This window comes from Canis lupus, chromosome 27 (genome assembly GCF_011100685.1).
Source record: "Canis lupus familiaris isolate Mischka breed German Shepherd chromosome 27, alternate assembly UU_Cfam_GSD_1.0, whole genome shotgun sequence".
NCBI classification, from domain to species: Eukaryota; Metazoa; Chordata; class Mammalia; order Carnivora; family Canidae; genus Canis; species Canis lupus.
The window spans coordinates 4,375,822-4,395,781 of NC_049248.1; the positions used below are offsets into that span (position 1 = coordinate 4,375,822).

The 19,960-nt window shown below is 49.8% G+C and overlaps 1 protein-coding gene across 14 annotated transcripts in view; it reads left to right on the forward strand.

Annotated features, from left to right (window-relative positions):
- Positions 1-19,960, forward strand: part of TSPAN9 (tetraspanin 9) — a 199,706-nt gene that overhangs the window by 59,283 nt on the left and 120,463 nt on the right. For 6 of the 14 annotated variants that reach the window (XM_038576464.1, XM_038576475.1, XM_038576466.1 and 3 more), the window contains one exon: positions 18,857-18,972. The exons of the other annotated variants lie outside the window; for them this stretch is intronic. In XM_038576464.1, coding sequence (XP_038432392.1) covers positions 18,891-18,972 — 82 coding nt within the window. In that variant the 5' untranslated portion in view covers positions 18,857-18,890. The remainder of the gene's footprint in view (positions 1-18,856; positions 18,973-19,960) is intronic. 14 annotated transcript variants of the gene reach the window in all.

Genomic DNA, 19,960 nt, shown 5'->3' on the forward strand with positions numbered 1-19,960 from the left:
CCCAGGCATCTGCCTGTACCGCGCTCCTACAGCCTCTCTCATGGACCTCTTTTCTGGCCTCAGCCCTGCTCACTGGTTTCTTCTCTGGCTTCCCTCCAGCTGCCTCCTTGCCTCCACTTCCCTCCCTCCATCCCTGTCCCTGTGCCCTGGTCTGGCCCTGATCCCTGGAGTCGCCATCCCCGAAGCCCTGAAGCCCCGAAGCCCCGTTTCTGGGAAGGCTGCTGCCTCTGGCCTCGGCCCCACCCCCGCTGTGCACACAGGCATCAGGCTGCTCCCCTGGGCCCACATCTGGCCTGAGTGCTCAGTTTTCCCGGCTGTAAATTGCCTCCCTCTGCCCCTTGGCATCTTCTCAGGTTTCAGCTTCAGGAGTCTTTTTCTTTTGGGGCGGGGGTGGGGGGGTGGGGGAGTGGGGGGGGTGTCTAGGGAAGGCCATGCGCAGGCCTTCCCTTCCTTTCCTCCCTCCCCTCCTCCCTTCTCCCTCCCTCCTTTCCTGGGAGGCGCAGGGAGAAATGTTTGGCAGGGCTGTCAGTGAGCCTCTGTCCAAGTCATGGGTGAGCTGTGGTTTTTAGCAGGTGGCTGAGCAGGAACCAGTTTTAATTAGATTTTCCCCTTTTCTGTTCACACCTCCCCTCCTCCTCTCTTCCTACCAGAGGCCAGCCTGCCCCTGTGTCTCCTTACCATGTAGTCAGAGGGGCTTGCTCCCGGGGGGCCTGGCTTTTGTAGCGGCCCCCTTGGGGACAAGCTGCTCTGCCTCATGCCCTCCTTGGGATATCCCTTGACAGAACTGGCAACCTTGAGGTCTATAGATACAGCCTTCCTCAGGGCTTCCCTCAAGCCCCTGGCCCTCAGATGGATTTTCTCTGGCTGCAGCAGCTGACCCACCAGGGGCTCAGACCCTTGTACCCACATCAGCCCCCGACAGAAGCATGGGGACAGTAGATTCCAGCTGGTCTGTTGGGCATGCCCACTCTCCCCTCTGTGTGGAATTTGTTCTCTACCATCTAGCTCTCCATTATTCACACACCCGGGAAGGCCTTTTGTCTGGGGCCTGAAAGGGTGTCTCAGGGCAGCTACCAGGACTGGCTTAGAGGGAATCATCTAGACGAGTGCTGTTTAAGTGTGGTCCATGGACTGTGGCACTAAGCAGGTTCCAAGACGGAAATGGAGCATTTAGCAGTGTTTCTAGCAATGGATGTGGCCATCGCTAGAAAGGTTAATTTGGAGCTTCCTGGGGGAAGCTCATGGGAAGTCTTGGAATTTGGTATTTGGAACGAAGGAAACTCTTAGGGATTTTTAGTCAGAGCTGAAGGACTTGTCCTGTCCAACAGGGTGTTGTTGAAATCTCCGGGAGATTCATGCGCCATGTGAGGTCCACCCATGGGTCTGGGACAAACTGGAAATAAAATGCCTGACATTTGCCACTGACTGGGTGGGAAGTGCTGTCCTCAGCATCCCAAGCCTGTTCAAGAGTCCCTAAAAGGAAACCTTAAGGGTTCTTAGAGGAAGTTGGGGATTTAGATTCAGTAGGAGAAGTTGAGGAGAGTTGGGGGGTTTAATGATGAAGGTCCAAGGGGAGTGCAAGGTTTCTTGGGGAATTTGAATGAGGAAGGTTTGTAGTTGGCCCAGGAAGTTCGAGGGTAGTTTGGAGTTAGTAGTGGGAGGATGTGGGAATGTTTTGGGGTTAGGTGTGAATGCAGAGGGCTGCCGGGATTTACCATGGCTGAGGATGCAAGCAACACTGGGCTCCTGGGACAGGACAAAGGGAAGAACGAGTTCAGACATGTGACCAGTGGAACTTTGGAGGTGTACAGGGGGAAGCTAAAGAGAAACTTGGTGTTTATTATGGACGTGTATTGGCTAAGGACCAAGGGAGTTCAGGCTTTACTGAAGGAGGCCAAGGGGAAGCATTGGGGCTTTGTGGAGAAGGCCGTGGGAAATGTTGGGGTTCACAGTAGGGGCCAAAGGAGATTTGGCCAGGGGCCAGAGGGGAGCCAGGAGATTCAGTCGACTAGCACCGAGGGGCCTTGGGGTCCCTGGCAGAGGGGAAGTTTGATGTTGTTTTACACAAGGTGACCTAAGCTTCCGCAGTCTCTACCAGCCCTTCGGTATCCTGTGTCATGACAAAGTCAAACAAAATCTCTCACGGTGTTCACTGTGAACCTGCTTCCCGATGCCAGAACCTTCTCTCTCCCCCAGCTCCTCCACCTCCGTCAGCATAAGAGCAGTCATGCCCATGCTGTGGCAGTACATGGGAGTGTCTTCGCTCACAGGGGGAATCTCTGGCCCTTCTAGTCTGCCTCCGAATGGCTTTTCCAGCCCATTCCCCTTGTCTCCCATCATGGCGGTGACAGATGTCCTGCCTGCCTCCGGAGCATACTCTGATGGGGCTGGCATCCGTGCCAGCTTTCCCCTTCCTCTTGGCCCTGTCTCTGCTCATCAAGGCCCCACATGTCCTTCAAGGTCTAGCGAGGGAGGGCCCTGCTCCTTGGAGGAAGCCCTGCGTGACGCTATTACCCGGAGTGGCCTCTCCCTTTTCTGGTGGCTTGCATTTTCTCCAGTCCTCTCACTTGCCCTTGGCTTGCATTATGGGTGGTGATGGCCCTTGTGTATGCGCTTTTCTCCCCAGCTACACTGTAGAGACCCTGAAAGCAGCGTCTGGGTGGCTTTGCATGGTGTCTTAGTTGCTTGGGAGACACAGATGGACTATCTAGAAGCTTTTCTTTGAGTCAAAGTGCTCACCCTCAGCACTGATCCCTTCCCCAGTCTGGCCAGCCCTGCTCTGTGGACCTTACAAGGCACTGCTTGCCTTTCCCCCTTGCAGGGACAGCCACACATCAGAATAAGTCACCTCTTCTGAGTGGGCCTGTGGCTTGGATATAAGGATCCCACTACATGTTGCTCGGCACTGGACTCATGACAGTCAGCCTCTTGGGAAGCTCCTGGCTTCCTTCCTTGGCACCAGTAAGTCCCTATATTTTCCACAGTCTCCACCTGCCCTTGCTCCAGCCCTTTCCCGTGTGGCTAGTAGGTGACTAGCAAGACTTGGTGTCAGATATTATGCTGAGTGCTTAACATGGATCAATGCTCATGTGTGATAGGTCTGTCTCAGGGATGAGGAACCTGCTCAACATCACACACACCTTCAGAGGCTGAGAGCTGGTAGTCGCTCTGCTCCACTGCTCCACTGCTCCAGGGTTGACACTGCTTGGCCAGGATACCCTTTCAGGGGAGCCCGCTGCCTCACGCTCTTTCTTTTGGGTTGGGCTTTATTTAATCCGGGGCACCCCCACCACCCACCTGAACCCCTCTCCCCTGCACTCTAGCTGAGTTTCCCCTTCTTTGACTACAGGTCCCTTTCTTGGAAACTAAATGGGGTTCCGGTTGATCTCTGCCGTGTGGGCTGCGACTGTTCCCAGGCGGGTCTTGGTGGTAGGAGAAGGACTGCAGGGTGAAAGGTGATATATAAATGTAAGGCGGTGATTATTTATTTGACAGGGACAGCTGCCTGCGGTAAAGAATGTAATCTAGTAATCCTTTTGTGAAAATCGGATCCTAGGCTCAGCATGCTGCCTGAAACAGCAAAAGGCCATTCTCCCCCCACTCCCCAGACTCTTGCACACTTCCTGGCATTCCCGCATTCCTGCACTCATACATACTCCTGCCCTGTAGCATGGATGCATGTGGTGCACATAGGCACACACGCCCTTCGGATTTTGCTTTTTTGGTTTCTTGTTAACCTCTTACATAACCGCAGTCTAATTGTCACAATCAAGAAATTTATACTGGTGTAATTGTATTAACTAAACTACAGAGTATTTTGTTTTCCACTGATGTCCTTTTCTGTCTCCAGGATCCTACGCTGCGTTTAGTTGTCATGCTTGCTTGGTCTCCTCCAACCTGTGATAATTCCTCAGCATTTCTTTGACTCTTGTGGCCTTGACTTTTTTTGAAGCGAACTAATCATTCTACTTTGTAGAATGGCCCTCACTTTGGGTTTGTCAGGTGTTCTTTCATAGTTAGATTGAGGTTATGCATTTTTGGCAAGAGCACTGCAATGTGATGCTGTGTCCTTCTTGGTGCATCATGCTAAGGGGGGGCTGGTTGTCAATGTGCCTTATTACTAACGATGTTCATGCTGGTCACTTGGAGAAGGAGGTGTTGGCCCGATTGCTCCTCTATGAAGTTACTGCTTTTCTTTTGGTAATTCATAAATGGCTGTGTATCTCAAAGATACTTTGAGATTCTACAAATATCCAGTCTTTCTTCAAACTTGACTCACTAATTTTAGTACCCATCAATTGTTCTTGCCTGCAGTAGTTATTATGGTGGTTGGTGTTTGCCTCATGGCACTTTCTATTTTCCTCATTTCCTCTGTGCTTACTTATTTTATTTTCAATTTTTAAAGATTTAATTAATGAATTTATTTGAGAGAGAGAGAGAGATCAAGTGAGCATGCATGCGTGTGGTTGGAGGGGAGGTAGAGAGAAAGGGAGATAATCCTAAACCGATTCTCCACTGAGCACCAGCCTGACGTGAGCCTCAATCTCATGACCCTTAGGTTTAGACCTGAGTCCAAACCAAGAGTCAGATGCTCAACTGACTGAGCCACCCAGGTGCCCCTCCTCTATGTTTATTACTTGGAATTCTTCTGTAGGAAGAGCTGGCCCTTCTCCCGCATTTATTTATTTAACCATTGAGTTATTTCTTTTACCGTTATGAGCACATGAATATTTGTTATATTTATTTTATAAAATATGTAGTATGTAACAAATGTGTGGATGCATACTATGTGATAAAAATCATGGATATATGTTCTATTCTACAGGCCACAGTTAGAATTCAGTACTGTGGTGGTTTTGTGGTTCGGATTGCTCCACCTCTGATGTTGGAAGCTCTTTCAGCTTGGCTCCTGTGCCCTTTTGATGCACCCTCATCTTTTTTTTTGAACACTTCCTTACATTCTGGCACCCTGAGGTACTCCAGGCTCACGCTCTGTTCCTCCTGCTCCAGCCCTGGGACCAGCCACTTCCCTCAAGAGCCTTGCTTCTTGCTGCAGTCTCCCATGCTTCTCACCGCTCCCAGGTTAGCGGGGCTTGTACCCAGCAGCCCTGGCATCCGTGGTGGGGGGCTGTTTGCCTTCTGCTTGGGCAGCAAGATCCTCCAGCAGGGACCATGCTTGCCTGTGCTAAGTGCCCACAGTCTCTGGCATTCAGCTCTTGACCTTGGGATTGCACTCACCTTTTTTCTCTTTCCTGTTGTGTCTTCCGTAAACTTTGCTGGTCCACACTGCCCTGCCCTGTGGCCTTCATTTGCCAGTGCTCTCATTTGGAAATTAGCTCTTTATGTGAACCTATCTTGACCCATTGTCTTAATTGAGAGCTCTTCCAGGACAGGGACCCTACCATGCCTAGAAGTTGCCTAGCTATGTATCGTCTTGTTTATACCTGGCAGCAGATATAAAGGAACCCCCATCTCAACACATCTTGCTGAGCTTGACACTGAAGATTCCCACTTCCTTATAGGGTAACTGAATCCCAGGAAGAGAGATGCATGCCCGTCATGCTGCATCCCAACGGCACATACACAGTGAGGTCAGGGAGGGTAGGGACCAGGTGTCCTTAGCTTTCCATCCGTTTTCTTTGCCAAAATCATCCTGTCCTCCTCTTTCCTCATTTTTCTGTCCAGATGGCTGGGGGAAGGCATGGCTGGCATCAGCCAAGATGATGTATGACCACATGGGGCTTGGAGCAGAGAGGGCTCGGACGATTAGGGTTATCAGGCTGGGAAATCGGAAATTACAGGCCTGGTGCCATGGCCAGCAAAACCTCCCCCTGGTGCAATGTTCTGAAGTCGCCCGCCGTGGGTTTCATCAACATGGACACAGGGGAAGGTAGGCCTTTTGGCAGGCTGGAGAGACAGATGGGCTACAGGCACTGCCTGGCCCTGCAAGTGAGCTATAGGGCATCAAGGCTCAGCAGCGGGCTTGTGTTATCTAGCTCCTGCTGGCATAGTCATGAGAAACTTCTCTACTTTGCTGTTGTGCTGCTGTGCAGGCGGATTCCCCTCTTTCGTCTCAGTCTCCTCATCTGGACAATGAGATGATGGGACCGCATGATCTTTCTTTGCATGCGGTCTCTCAGCCCTCAGTGGCCTAGACTTAGGACCTTTGGCCACCAGGAGAGTGGGGATGGGGGCGTGGCTGCCGCAGACCATTCAGAGCCCTTGGGAACCCAGCTAGTGCTGCGGTCAGGACAACTTCCTGGACGTGGTGGGCTCTGGAAGGGCAGGAAGAGGCTTTGTCTTTCTCCCCTGTCCCTTGGCATTCTGTTGTTCTATCCACCCTTCTGTCTTCCCAACAGGCATTTATTGAGCACCCGCTGTGTGCCAGGAGCTGTGGTAGTGCTAGGGACACAGCGGTGAGCCAGACGAGGGCATTGCTTGTGTGGAGGCTGACGTCTAATTGAGGAAGACAGGTACTAATGACACTTGGAATATTTTCAAACGCCTCCACGTGCACTGCCCCCTCCCATGATTTTACTTTTCTGTTCCCTCGACTGCCTTCTACCTCCCCTTCCTTAGCCTGCTTCACCTGCTTTGTCTACTGCCTTTCTTCACCTCACCGCTGCCAAGATCTTCCCAAGATTCTGGGCTCACTCAGGCCAGAAACTCTGAAAGCCCAAGGTCCTTACAGTCATGCTCACAGTATGGAGAACTCCCTGGGAGGGAGAGTGGGGGTGGCTTCTCCCCCTTCATTGGTTGTCCGTGGACCCTACAGCCACAGAGGGGATCGTAGATTGTAAGCTCTGCAGTCAGACATTTCTGGGCTTGCACTGAGACTGTGACCCTCCCTTCCTAGCTCACACAGTTCACATTTCTTCTCCAATTCTTATCTCGTCTATACCTGGCTTGCAGCATTTTGGGGGAGATCAAATGGGAAACTGTAAATGAAAGTACCTTCATGGGGTCCCTTGAATATGAGGTGCTTGGTGAAAACTAGCTTTCTCACCTTCCTTCTTCTCGGTCTGAGCTAGCAGCCAGATATTTTTGAGTCTGGGGTGGATGTGGAGTTGCCAAGGCTTCCAGTAGGTCCAGCCCCAGCTGAAGCTGGCTGGCTGGAGGGTGGCACCACTTCCCTACTCTGAAACGAGGTATAGCTTATGAGCTAGGAAAGGCCAGGGAGTCTGCCAGGGGCTGGAGAGAATGACGGGCGTCCCATGCATCCCAAAAATGAAGCGTGGTGTGACAGCTGCCTGTGCATCCTGCCAGGTGTTGGGGCCGGGGAGCCCTCCCTGGGGGGCCCTGCCCTGGGTTGGTGGGCCTGCAGAGCCCTCATCCTGGTCCACTGAAGCGATGGGGAAATGGCCCCTCCTCCCCGAGGATTGCCCTCCCCTCATTCTCTACCCCCTTCCAGAGTCAATCTGAGCCACCTGGGGCCTGTTCTGCCTCCAGCTTGAGAGCATCTTCTGGACCAGTGCTGTCACAATGGGGATGTTCTATTCTGTATGGTCCGGTAGAGCAGTGACTAGTTACACGTTGCTGCCGAGCATTGGAAATGTGGCTTAGTGTGCCTGAGGAACTGCATTTTAAAATTTTATTTGGTTTTAATTAATTTAAATTTAAGTGGCCACATGTTGCTAGAGTTTGCCACATTGGACAGTACTATTCTGTACCAACAGTTTGCACCGACACTGTGGCTACATCACCGGTGGGTCACCTTTGGTATGACATGGGTCAGGAGGGAGTAATTTGCCCCTTGGTAGGCAATGACTGAACTACGTGAATGGGTTATGTATTTATGGGGGACATGGCTTGGCAGATGAAGGGCTGGTCCTTAGGAGTCTGGCCTGGGCACATTCGGAGATTGAGTTGTCGGGCCTGGAAGGGGGAATGGGAGGGGAGAAGCCTTAGGTCCTGATGCATCTGGGAGAAACTGTGGGATGCAGGAAGGTATTCTGAGCAGCGATTCTCTCTAGAGAAAAGGGATGAAGGGGATACATCCCAGGGTTGTTGGCCAGAAGGCTGAGTCAGTTTTATTATAGGTGCCAGAGAGCCCTGATAGACCATCTAGGCTCCCCTGCTCATTTGACAAATGAACAAACTGAGGCCCATCATATATTGGTACCTGTCATGGACTGGGATGTGGTTCCTCTACTTAGAAGAACTGCTCCGTATAGTAGATATTATCATCCTCATTTTGCAGACAAGGCAACCAGAAGTCAAAGTCATGAAGCTTTTTAGTAGAACTGGAACTGATCCCAAGGCTGTTAAGAGTCCCACGCTGAATTTGTGACACAATCCGTGTCCACTGACAGGCCAGCACTCCACATTGTAGGTCACTGCACTGCCTTCTAGCACGTTGGGTGAGGGGTCAGGACCCTGGGCCCTCTTGGGGGCACTGTGGGAGAGGCTGGGGGTAGAGGGCCTTGGGTCCCACGTGGGTGGAGGAGTGCAGAATGTTTGCAGGGAGTGTGGGCCATGGCAGCATGGTGCTGCCTGCTCCGAGAGGCCTCGCATATGCAGCCAAGCCACTCTGTGGCCTGTTATTTGTGGCATCCGGGGACACCTGCCTGCCTGGAGACCAGGAGAGGTGGGGGGAGGGGAGGGCAAGGCCAGAGGGGGGCCAAAGGCTCACATTCCACTCCTGAAGGAGGAGCACACAGAGGGGACCTGTCCTCTCCTTCCTCGCCAGCTCGCCAGCTCCAGCGGGGGAAGGGCCCTCCCTCTGTCCAGCTGTTGTCCCCCCTACTCCCTCCCACCGCTGCAGCTGTCCCGGCTCCATCAATCTCATCCCAGGCTTGCTGGAAGGAGGAAGATGAGGGAAGAGGGGGCCTCTCAGGCATGTCCCGCTGAGGTGCCTTGGGCTCCTGCCTCTAAGAGGTGTCTCCAGTTCAAGAGGCTGGCCCACTGCTGGGTAGACCAGTGGGCTGTGGGCGGCTCAGTTTTCAGCCGGCTAGTGTTTGTCCCCCAGGAGGGCTGCTCCTTTTACTGAGAAGAATAGGAATTGCTGTGTTCTTCCTTTATCTCCGCTTGTGATGCAGCACCTTCCTAACCTTCTCCCCTGCTTGGCACATCTTAGGTGTCCTGGAATTTTCATGAATGAATAAGTGAACGGCGTTCCCTGTACTTCCAGGGCAGGCCTGAGATAAAGGGCGTGGGGCTCTCTTTCGCCTGATGGTCTAACACCAGAGAGGCTCTGTGTTTAGGGTGCCTGGGGGTATGTGACCATCAAACAACAGTATGTGTTGTCCTATACATCTGGACAGGAGGCGTAGAGATGTCAGTCCTGTGGCCAAGCGTGTGCCTGGCTTTGTTCTCTCTCTCTTGATATTTCGCTGGGCCCTTGAAAGCGGAAATACCCCTGCATTCTCCTGGAGCTCAGAAGAAGAATGAAAAGAGTAATTAATAGTCTTTCTTGGACATACCTCAGTTTGTTAGCCTACAGAATGGGGAGAAGCTTTGGCACCCTGTTTCAGGGCAACAGGTGACAGCACCATGGCATTAAAAGTTGGTGTGAGCTCTTTGGAAAAGAGCCTCTAGGAGAGAGTCACTTTTTTTTTTTTTTTCCATTTCTTAGCTTCATCCGGTCCCAGAGCAGGACTGAAGGGGGTGTTAGCCAAGTAATATACATCAGTGCTTCCAGACCTGGCGTTGAGTTAGAGACATCTGGGGAGCTTTTTAATAATTCAGACTCCTGGGCCCCCAGCCCGGATCTTCGGAGTCTGAAACTCTGGGAGTGGGGCAGGAATATGTATTTTGACAGGATCTCCAGATGATTTCAGTGCAGAGTTAGGTTTTGGGAAGGTCCAACTTTTCTACCTCTGAGGAGAATTCTGGTAAACAGATTCTTGTAAGTGCTTCCTTCTGAAGCGTGCCTGGCTCCGAGGAGCATTTGCTCATGCATTCATTCATCGACTCACTCATTCAACCAGCTGACACTGAACGAGTGTCTGTGGCGTGCCAGATGCAGCTGTAGGCAGAGGGGTGCAGGCAGAATTTGGTGGGGTGTCCTTCTCCGAGGGAGTGCACAGTCTGTTGGGGAGGCAGGCGAGAACACAAGGCTAACAATGATAGTAAGGTATGAAAGGTGGGGTGTTGCACATCTTCACTGGGAGCTACAGCTTTTAGCTAGGATTCAGAGAACTGTGTTGAAGGCCTCTTCACCTGTTTCAGTCTCTCTGCCAGGGCTGTGGCTGACTTACCCTTTCTGTGCCTTTGTGAACAGGAAGGAGCCTTCTCAAATGTCTTAGACATCCCCTTATTCTTTTTTTTTTTTTTAAGATTTATTTACTTATACATCAGAGACACAGAAGAGAGAGAGAGAGAGGCAGAGACATAGGCAGAGGAAGAAGTAGGCTTCATGCAGGGAGCCTGATGTGGGACTTGATCCTGGGTCCTGGGATCATGACCTGAGCCAAAGGCAGGCGCCCAACTGCTGAGCCACCCAGGCCTCCCGACATCCCCTTATTTTTACACGGGGGCAGCCGGGCAGCCGATGCCCAGAAAGACTCAGCGGCTTGCCTAAGGCCACCCAGTGAGCCAGACAGCGGTGAAGGCAGCAGTGATGGTGTTCTGGGGTGGGGGTGGGGGGAAGGGGGGTGGTCAGGGATGGGGAGGATTTGCTTTGGGGAAAACTGGATATGACATGCCCCCTTCCCGCCTCCCCCCCGCCCCCCCCACTGAAGTGTGGTGTATCTGGAGCGTGGTGTGGCATTAACCTTGGTTCCAGCCATGTGGCTGATGTGAATCTCCTGGCTTTCTCGATTTTTTTTTGTCTGTAATATTAGAATAATATACCCACGTTGCCACAAGTTCTTAGAATTAGAGATATTGTGCACTTGGTCTACACTAGGTGCTTAATAAATGCTAGCTTTTCCTCTCCACGGTTTTATTTGTTCTCTTAAGTGAAGACAGCATGTTTCTTTGGCCTCAACTTTCTGAGTCCTCCGTCTGGCTGGGGGCTGTCCTTAGCTGGATCCCTCGATCCGTGAAGGGCTGATTCAGGGTGCCAGGCTCCAGGCCCCACAGGAGAGCATGCACTCCCCCATCCTCACCCTGCCCTGGCCTGGCTCTAGGGAGTTAAATCCCCAGATGAGCCCCATACTCCCTGCACAGCCCCATGCAGATTGCTGGAGCACTCAGAATGCCTTATTGCCTGGTAAGCCTCCTTCACCCAAGCCTTTGTCCTTCCGGCTCGACATTCAACTCTAACATTTTTTCCCAATGAAGTTCTTCCTCCCTCTGCAGTCCCCAGTCTCTAGCCGGCTTCTCTAGCCAGGGACACAATTGGATTGCAGTTGCTAGCACTTCCTGGAGATCAGGTCCCCGAAGAGCTATAAAAGTCCAGGAGTGTCTCTGGCCACCTTTCCATGTGGTTTGTAGAGCCTGGCGTGGCCAGCGCACGCTCCCACACACCCGCAGAGCCTGTGAGCATGCGTGCATTCAGCTTTAGGGGAGGCTTCTCTCGCATTACCTATGTCACTCGTTTCTGGCTGCCAGTTTGCATTTCTTAAACGGATTTGCTGATTACAGGCTCTGGAGAGCTGCCCCCCCCCCCCCCAACTGGACGTAATTGGGCACGGAGCTGTGGTGGGGTGGATTTGGGGAATGGCTGGCCTGCATGCCTCCCATTCTTTTCTCACAGGAAAAAGTGCCTGGAAATAACCCTGGGGTGGGGATTGCTTACAGGAGGAGGGGCTGGCTGCCTGCTGCCCAGTCGGTGCTGTCCCTGTTGGCCCTCCTGCCCTTCCCCGCCACCTCCCCTCCAGCAGATGCCACCAGCTGGGCAGGCACCGGGCTTGCAGATGCCCTTTGAGGGGCTTACTGACCTGACCAGCTGGGCTGCCCTCTTCCTGCCCTTGCTTGTCAGAACTGTGGCCCTGTTCCCGGGGACTCCCTTTGTGAACCCCAGACACTGAAGAGGATAGGGTGGCAATGAATGCCTCCCTCCCTCTTCCCCACCCCCACCTTTTTTTTTTTTTCTTTTTTAAGAAGCCAGTTTTTGGAATTGAAAAGTAAAAGCCCAACAATTGAATATAAGTGAATTTCCCTGAAAATGGGATGCCCTGCTGGATTCGGGGTTTGATTTCTCTAGAAGGTTTTTTCCTTCCTCCGGCTCTCTCTTGGTCCCAGGGGGAATCCGTAGCAGGAAATCTGTCCCTGGGGAGTCTGATCAGCTTGGAAAGTATATGTGAGAATGTGTCTCGTTCTGTTTTCTGAGGCACCGGCTCTCTGTTACCGCTTACAATGAGGCAGCTGCTACCTCCTAGCCGCTCAGCACCTGGTCGCCAGGAGGCCGCTGTGGGGCCACGTCTTTTGGTTGTCCACGCGGTGCCCACACTCAGTCCCTCCCTTGCCTTCCCTGGGCTCTTGGGAGGGTTGGCTTGATGCCATGGTAGGCCTCCTCCTTTTTAGGGGGTGCTCTGGCGGTCCCCCTGTCTTGATGCTCTGCTTCCCTCAGCCCGCAGCCTCTTCCCCGGACTGGTTCCGAAGTCCCCAGCAATGGATATGACAAAACATGTATTGCAGAGGGGTGAGGGATGGGACTGCTGGTGTGGCTGCTTCTGGCCTGGAGCCCTGGGAGCCTGCTCCTTTCTGGAAGTGTCCAGAAGATGGGGAGCTCTGAAACCCCGGCTGGGTGACAGAGCCGTAGAGGGCCACACAAGCATGCAGGGGGTCCTGGCAGATAGCCCTTCAGTGAGGAGAGCTGAGCTTCCTTTCATGCTGTACGTGTGGTGGAGGAGGCACAGGGAGTGTCCCCCCAACCCTGCAGGCTGATTTGTGGCAAATCCTCTGCCTTGTGCCTGCCCCTGTGGGACTCCCAGAAGGCCCTGAGTGAGTGCAGGAGACATTCTCCACCTAACCTTCCTCATCATCTGGTTTTAGATTTGTGCTAGCTTGTTTGAGGGTCAGGAGCAGGTTGGACGCTCAGAAACCAATACTTCTCATAGAACTAATGCTGTACAATAAGAGTACAAATCAAAGGAATGAGAGAGAGGAAAAACCTGCCACCATGACAAATCCACTTTCCATCTTCTAGGATGCCTTTAGTTTGCATTTACTTGCAGGCATGATCTTCACATGATTATAGTCATAGTGGAGATAGAGTTTTGCATTCTCTTTGCTTTAATATCCTACTATGAGCTACATAATCATCACAATTAGTCTTTTAAGTGCCTACATAGTAATCACCGAGTATTTATCAACTTTCCCATTGTTGAACATTTAGTTTGTTCACACTTTTTTGACTGAGCTAATACTAATGCAGTGATACACAGCAATGTATTACAGCAGAATATATATATATATATGTGTGTGTGTGTGTGTGTGTGTGTGTGTGTGTGTGTCTACTGATGTGGCTCCTGTTCCTCTCATTCCTACCCTCTCTTTCTATCTCCCCCTTTTGTATTATTGTCTAGGATGAGTCAAGAAGCCAGGCATTCTTTCCTAGAGTAATGGAAGATCTCATTCTGGGCTGTTAACTGCCTGTCGGAAGTCAGGTGCCTGAGAGCAGCCATGGGATTTAGCTCAGATCTTGGTCTCAGTCTAGCCTTACAGACTGGCTTTGGAAGTGAGTTAGGTAGCAGAGTTTTAAAGGCTAGTAACTCTGCATTTCTGTTGTAGCTCTGGCTCTGAAGCCTGCTGGCCTGGGTACATGGATTTGGACTAGGTAGTTTTAACAACTTGGGTAATTCTCTAAGCTCACGCCTCCACCTGGTCCCATTGAAAGGATGAGAAATAGATCCAACTCTAACCCTCAGGGATCTTGTAGCCCAAAATGACCGCAAGCTCATCCATTGAACTATATGCAACTAAAGTGTGTGCAAAGCTGCCAGCTCAGAGGAGGGATGTGGGCCAGGGTCTACAACAGACTGAAGACTTGCTACCCTGTACCTGCTCGGGTTACCACACCAGAATATGAACCTGGTAGTGCCAGATCTTCCGGTTTTGAAAGGAAGCATGAATGCCTGATTTGGGGGTAAAATCTGATTTTTAATTATTGGCAACTAATTAAAAAAAATTAAAAAACTTGGTACGGATCAACAAAATACACCTGTAGCTTAGGGAGCTAGATTGTTAGCCTTGCTGTATGTGTTAGGGGTCAGTTGTGCTGGGCCCTTCGGGGGAGGGTACGAGGAACATAAAGCTGTACAATTAGTAAAAATCGTGGAGAGGGGAACAACTTGCACACAGCATGACAGGATGGAGCATGACAGGATGGAGCATGACATGACTGGAGCCCCCAGTGAGCTGGAAGACAGATTGCTCTGGAAGCACCTGGCCAGGGACCGTTGGTTCTGTTGTAAGGGTTTGGGAGATGGTCACTTACTCTCTGCACGTTGCTCTGGGCAACAATGAGATAGGGTGTCTGTGTCGATTGGTCTGTCTTGAGTGAGAGGCCATAGCTTACTTTTTTCTTCCCTCCAGCAAGGTCTGTATGAGGAGGTAGGTCTCCAGTGAGAGAGGGCTTGAGGCAGAGTCGGAATGGGGAAAATTAGATTAGGTGGGTGCTGAGGAAATTGACTTTTTTCCATCTTCCAATCTGTGCAAGTAAGGAAAATCATCCCCCTTGGGCAGTTAGCAAGTATTTATTGTAGGCACACTGGAGGCAGAGTCGCCGGGGCCCTCTCCCTCTGAGGGCTGTAGAGAAGATGAAGGAGGATCCGTTTGAGGTTCTTGGAGCTCTTTGGGAAGGAGAGGGGACTTGAAGACGCCAGCATCACTCCATGGTTTCTCTAGATGACAGCCTTGACATGTGAGCCTAGTGACACTTAAGATGTACGACTTGCTTGGGAAATAAACACCCTGAGTTATTTATTATTTATTAAAAAAAACAAAGCTTCCCTCAGCTGGGAGGTTTCAGATCTCTGACAATGTCAGATCCAATTTTCCTCTATTAATAATAGGTCGAGGTCCTTCCCAGCTTGTGTCAGGAGCATCAGGATGTTTGTCTGGGTGTAGGTTTGGCATGTGATGACTACCCCGGGGAAGGGAACATGATTTTGAAGAGTCAAAAGGTTGTGTGGTGCCTGGGCCCAGATCTTGTGAACAGCTGTGAAGATTACGACCCTCTTGGTACCGGGCACTGCGCTGGATATTTTATCCTCGTCCTCTCATGTAATCTCCTCTAGGATTGGGGTGAGTGAGGGGCAGCTGCAGTGGGAGACCCAGTGGTCAGGAGTGAGGGAACTTATGGGGATACGCACCATCTCCTGATAATGGTAGACTCTTAGAGTCTGGAACCCAGGGGAGACCTGGGCTTTGCTTCTAGGGGCCCAGTGCAATCTAGGGACTGAGAGCACCATGGAGGAAGTGACGGTGGGCCAGCGTGGTGGAAGACTAGGTAGTTGGAGGACTTTCTGTAGGAGGAGGGCCTGGGGCTAGGGCCTGAGTGAAAGTGAGTTCTAGTTGACTTGAGGGCCAATACGTTTGGGCCTGAAGTAACTAGCATGTCAACAGAGACAAATTTTACCCTTGCTGTTCTGAGAGTGAATTCTCTCCCCTGAGCTTCATAGCAAGCTGATGAGGGAGGGAAGAGCAGGCTTTATTGTTTCCACTTGAGTCGCATTAAATGTGATATGGTTTAAAAATGGGGGTTTTTAAGCTCAACAGATCTGGGTTTCAGCATAGCTTTCTGACCTTGACTAATCTACTAAACTTCTGGACCCCAGTTTCTCCACCTGTAAAATGGGGAAACAAATACTTACTTCATAGGGTTTTTTGTAAGGGATAAAAGCCTGAAACAGCCCCTGGCGCATAGTAGAGCCTGAATAATTGGTAGTGGCTGTTGGTGTCAATGAAGACTAGGAAACCCAGACCTAGGGAGGGGAAGTGTCTGATGCAAGGTCACAAAGCTGGAAAGGGAAACACACCCAGGACTCAAACTGAGGATTCTCTCAAACTCTCATGCTGTCTTTCCCATCCTCCATGTCTGTTTCTGGGCTCTTCCTTCCTCTCCCTGATCAGGGGGTGCTTGGCAGCCACTGGTGGGTAGGTGCCCCTGCTGTCTGCACTGCAACAGTAAGGTACGCGCTGTGTCTCACATCCCCTAGGATTATAGGGTGCCAGTGGACTAGCACACCCCGAGGAGAAAAAGAGTAGAAATGCATCAGGGCTTTTGTTACTGAGCAACTCCATTATGTCTCTCTCCCTTTCCCCACCCCTCCCTTAAGCTCCTAAAAAAAAAAAAAAAAAAAAAAAAAAAGAAAAGAAAAAAGAAAGAAAGAAAAGAAAACCCACCATAGAAAAGATGAAGGGCTGTCAGCACCGGATCACAACATGGGCTCTGGGAGTTGGCGGCTTTTCAGTGCCTGCAGAGTTCCCTCCTCTTCTTGCTTGCCTCAACTTCTCGCTTTCCCAAGTCTAATTAAGATAAATTGGAGAGAGCTCCCCTAGAAACAGGGAGCTCTCTGCTTCCCCACATCCCATTGGCTTCTTCTCATCAACCATGCTTGTTGCCATCCTCTCCTGTCCTGTGAATGCTTCACACAAGAGCTATTGAAGTGGCCTCCCAGGCTCTGTGCTGGCCAGGGTGGTGGCACCTTTCCTGAGCGCTCCTCGGGTGATGCTCACTTTTGTCCCGGAAACTTCAGTGGTTCCCTGTTACTTATCTCAAGTCCATGCTTCTAAGCGTAGCATGCAAAGCTCTCTAGGATCTGACCTCAGCCTACCTTTGCTTTGTAATCCCCCACTGTTCCTTGTACAAAGCATATGCTTCCGTTGCTCTGGCCAACTTGCTATTTCCTGAACAGGTCTGGAAATTACCTGCCTTTGGTCACATGGTTCTTTTGCTTGGAAAACCCTCACCCGGTGGAATTGGGCCCGTTCTTCAAGGATTGGCTAAAGTGCCAACTCTTCTGTAAAGCACATCTTGCTCAGGAACAAGCTCCTATTTCACATGGCACACAGCAGATACAGAATTAATGTAGAATTTGCTCACAGACTCTGCTGGCACTGTGTGCGTCTCTCCCAGGGCCTCTTCAGAGCTCTGCTGTCTGCCCCCTTTCCCACAAGCCATGGAGCATATTTACTTCTTAATTGCACATGATCTAAGTTCTTAGGCATTTTTCTTAAAGTTCTCTTACTTTTCCCATCATTGTCTGTTTAGTTTATGATCCCTAGAGGTTCAGGTAGAAGGAGGATATAGTAGAAAGAGCACCAGACTTGTAGTAGCAGCTGTGAATTCTACTCCCAAGCTCTGCCTCTGACCAGCTGTGATTAGGGGGGCAAGTGGCTCTCCATCTCTGGGCCTCAGTACCACGTGTGTAGAACAAAGGGTAGGGCTAGCTGATATCTAGGATTGTGGATGGGATTTTAAAAACAGCGATATGTTATATGTTGAAGCCCTAGCCCCTTGTACCTGAAGATGGGATCGTATTTGGAAATAGGACCTTTAAAGACGTGACTAAGGGTGAATGAGGTCATTGGGATGGGCCCTAATCCAATAGGACTGGTGTGCTTTAAGAAGAGGAGGTTAAGACAAAGACTCACTCAGAGGAAGAACCGTGTGAAGACATGGGAAGAAGACAGCCATTTACAAACCTAGGAGAGAGTCCTCAGAAGAAAGCAAACCTACAGGCACCTTGATTTTGAACTTCTAGCCTCCAGAATCATAAAATAAATTTCTGTTTTTTGAGCCACCCAGACTGTGGTACTTTGTTGTGGCAGTGCTAGCGAATGAACACAGCCATTTCATGTTCACAGAGTTGTAGAGCCATCATCACATCTACTTTTTGAACATTTTATCCCTCCAAAGTTAAACCCTGTACCCATTAGCAGTCACTCCTCATTTCCCCCTGACCCAGCCCTGGACAAACCACTAACTTGTCTGTTCATAGACTTGTCTGTTCTGGAGATTTCTTGTAAGTGGAGTCATACAATGTGGGGTCTTTTGTGATGGACTTCTCAGATTTAGCACAGTGCTTTCAAGGTTTATCCATGTTGCAGACCATACAAGTATTTTGTTCCTTTTTATGGCTGAATAATAATTTGTTGTATGGATATGCCACCTTTTGTTTATCCATTCGTCACTTGATGGGCATTTGGATGGTTCCAATTTTTTGGCTAATATGACGGATGCTGCAGTGAACATCTGTGCACAAATTTGTATGTGGACATGGTATCATTTTTCTTGGTTGTGTACCTGGGAGAGGAAGTGCTGGGTCATATGGTAACTCTATATTTAATGTTCTGAGGAACCACCAAACTATTTTCCAAGTGGCCGCATCCCTACCAGCAATGTGTTCAGGATCATAATTTCTCCACACCCTTGCTAACACTTATTATTGTCTGTCTTGTAGCAATCTCAGTGGGTGTGAGATAGATATCTCATTGTGGTTTTGATTTGCATTTCTCTGATGAGTAATGTTGAGCATCTGTTCAGGTACTTAGTTGCTATTTGTGTATCTTCCTTGGAGAAACATATGTTGATATACTTTGCCTGTTTTTTTTTTTTTTTTACTTTGCCTGTTTTTAAATTGAGTTATTTGTCTTTTAATTATTAAGTTGTAAGTATTCTTCATATATTCTGGTTAGAAGCCCCTTATCAGCTGCAAATATATGATCTGCAAATATTCCTTTATATTCTGTGGGTTGGCTTTTCATTTTCTTGGTGGTATCATTTGCAGTGTAAAAGTTTTTAATTTTGACCAAGTCCAGATTATTTAACTTTCCTCACATTATTTTTGCTTTTGGTGTCCTAAGAAACGTTTGTCTAAGCCAAGGTCATAAAGATTTACTCCTATGCCTTCTTCTAATAGTTTTATAGTTTTAGCTCTTACATTAAGTCCATGATCCCTTCTGAGTTATTTTTTGTGTATGGTGTGAGGCAGGGGTATAACTTCATTTTTTTTTTTTGTAGGTGAATAGGGGGCTGTCTGGCACCAAGTGCTGAAATGCATGGGACCTTGGGACTTGGATCAGCCCACCATCTGAGGAGAAATTGTGGGGAATGCCCAGCCTGGAGCCTGGAGGGGGGTGAATGCTCTTGATTGCTTTTCCCTTTCCTCCTTTAGCAGTACCGCTGCCACACAGCTCCTCAGGCTCTGCTTGACAGTCCTTTTTGTTGAGATTTTATTTTATTTTTTTAAACTAATGCTATTATTTATTTATTTAGAGTAATTTTCATTGTATTTTATTTATTTATTTTTTATGGAGTTCACTTTGCCAACATATAGCATAACATCCAGTGCTCATCTCGTCAAGTGCCCCCCTCAGTGCCCATCACCCAGTCACCCCAACCCCCCGCCCACCTCCCCTTCCACTACCCCTTGTTCATTTCCCAGAGTTAGGAGTCTCTCATGTTCTGTCTCCTCTCTGGTATTTCCCACTCATTTTCTCTCCTTTCCCCTTTATTCCTTTTCACTATTTTTTATATTCGCCAAATGAACGAGACCATATAATATTTGTCCTCCTTCTGACTTACTTCACTCAGCATAATACCCTCCAGTTCCATCCACGTCGAAGCAAATGGTGGGTATTTGTCGTTTCTAATGGCTGAGGAATATTCCATTGTATACATAGACCACATCTTCTTTATCCATTCATCTTTCGATGGACACCGAGGCTCCTTCCACAGTTTGGCTATTGTGGACATTGCTGCTATAAACATTGGAGTGCAGGTGTCCCGGCATTTCACTGCATCTGTATCTTTGGGATAAATCCCTAGCAGGGTTGAGATTTTAGAATTCTGTGTTTGTTTGCCTTGCTCCTCACAACTTTCAGAAAGGTGTTGTATATATTTACATGCTAAATAATTGGTTCTAATGATGGCAAAGATCAGAACAATAGGATGTGGGCTCCCATCATAGCAGGGGTGTCCCTGGCTCGAACCCACTGGAACCAAGTGCAGGGAAGTTATCCACTAGAGACATGTCTGAGGGTCCCAGAGCCCAGTTGGTGAGGCCCTGGCAGAGCTTGATCAGACTGGGGAGGGGATGACCATGACAGCTGAGACCAGAGATGA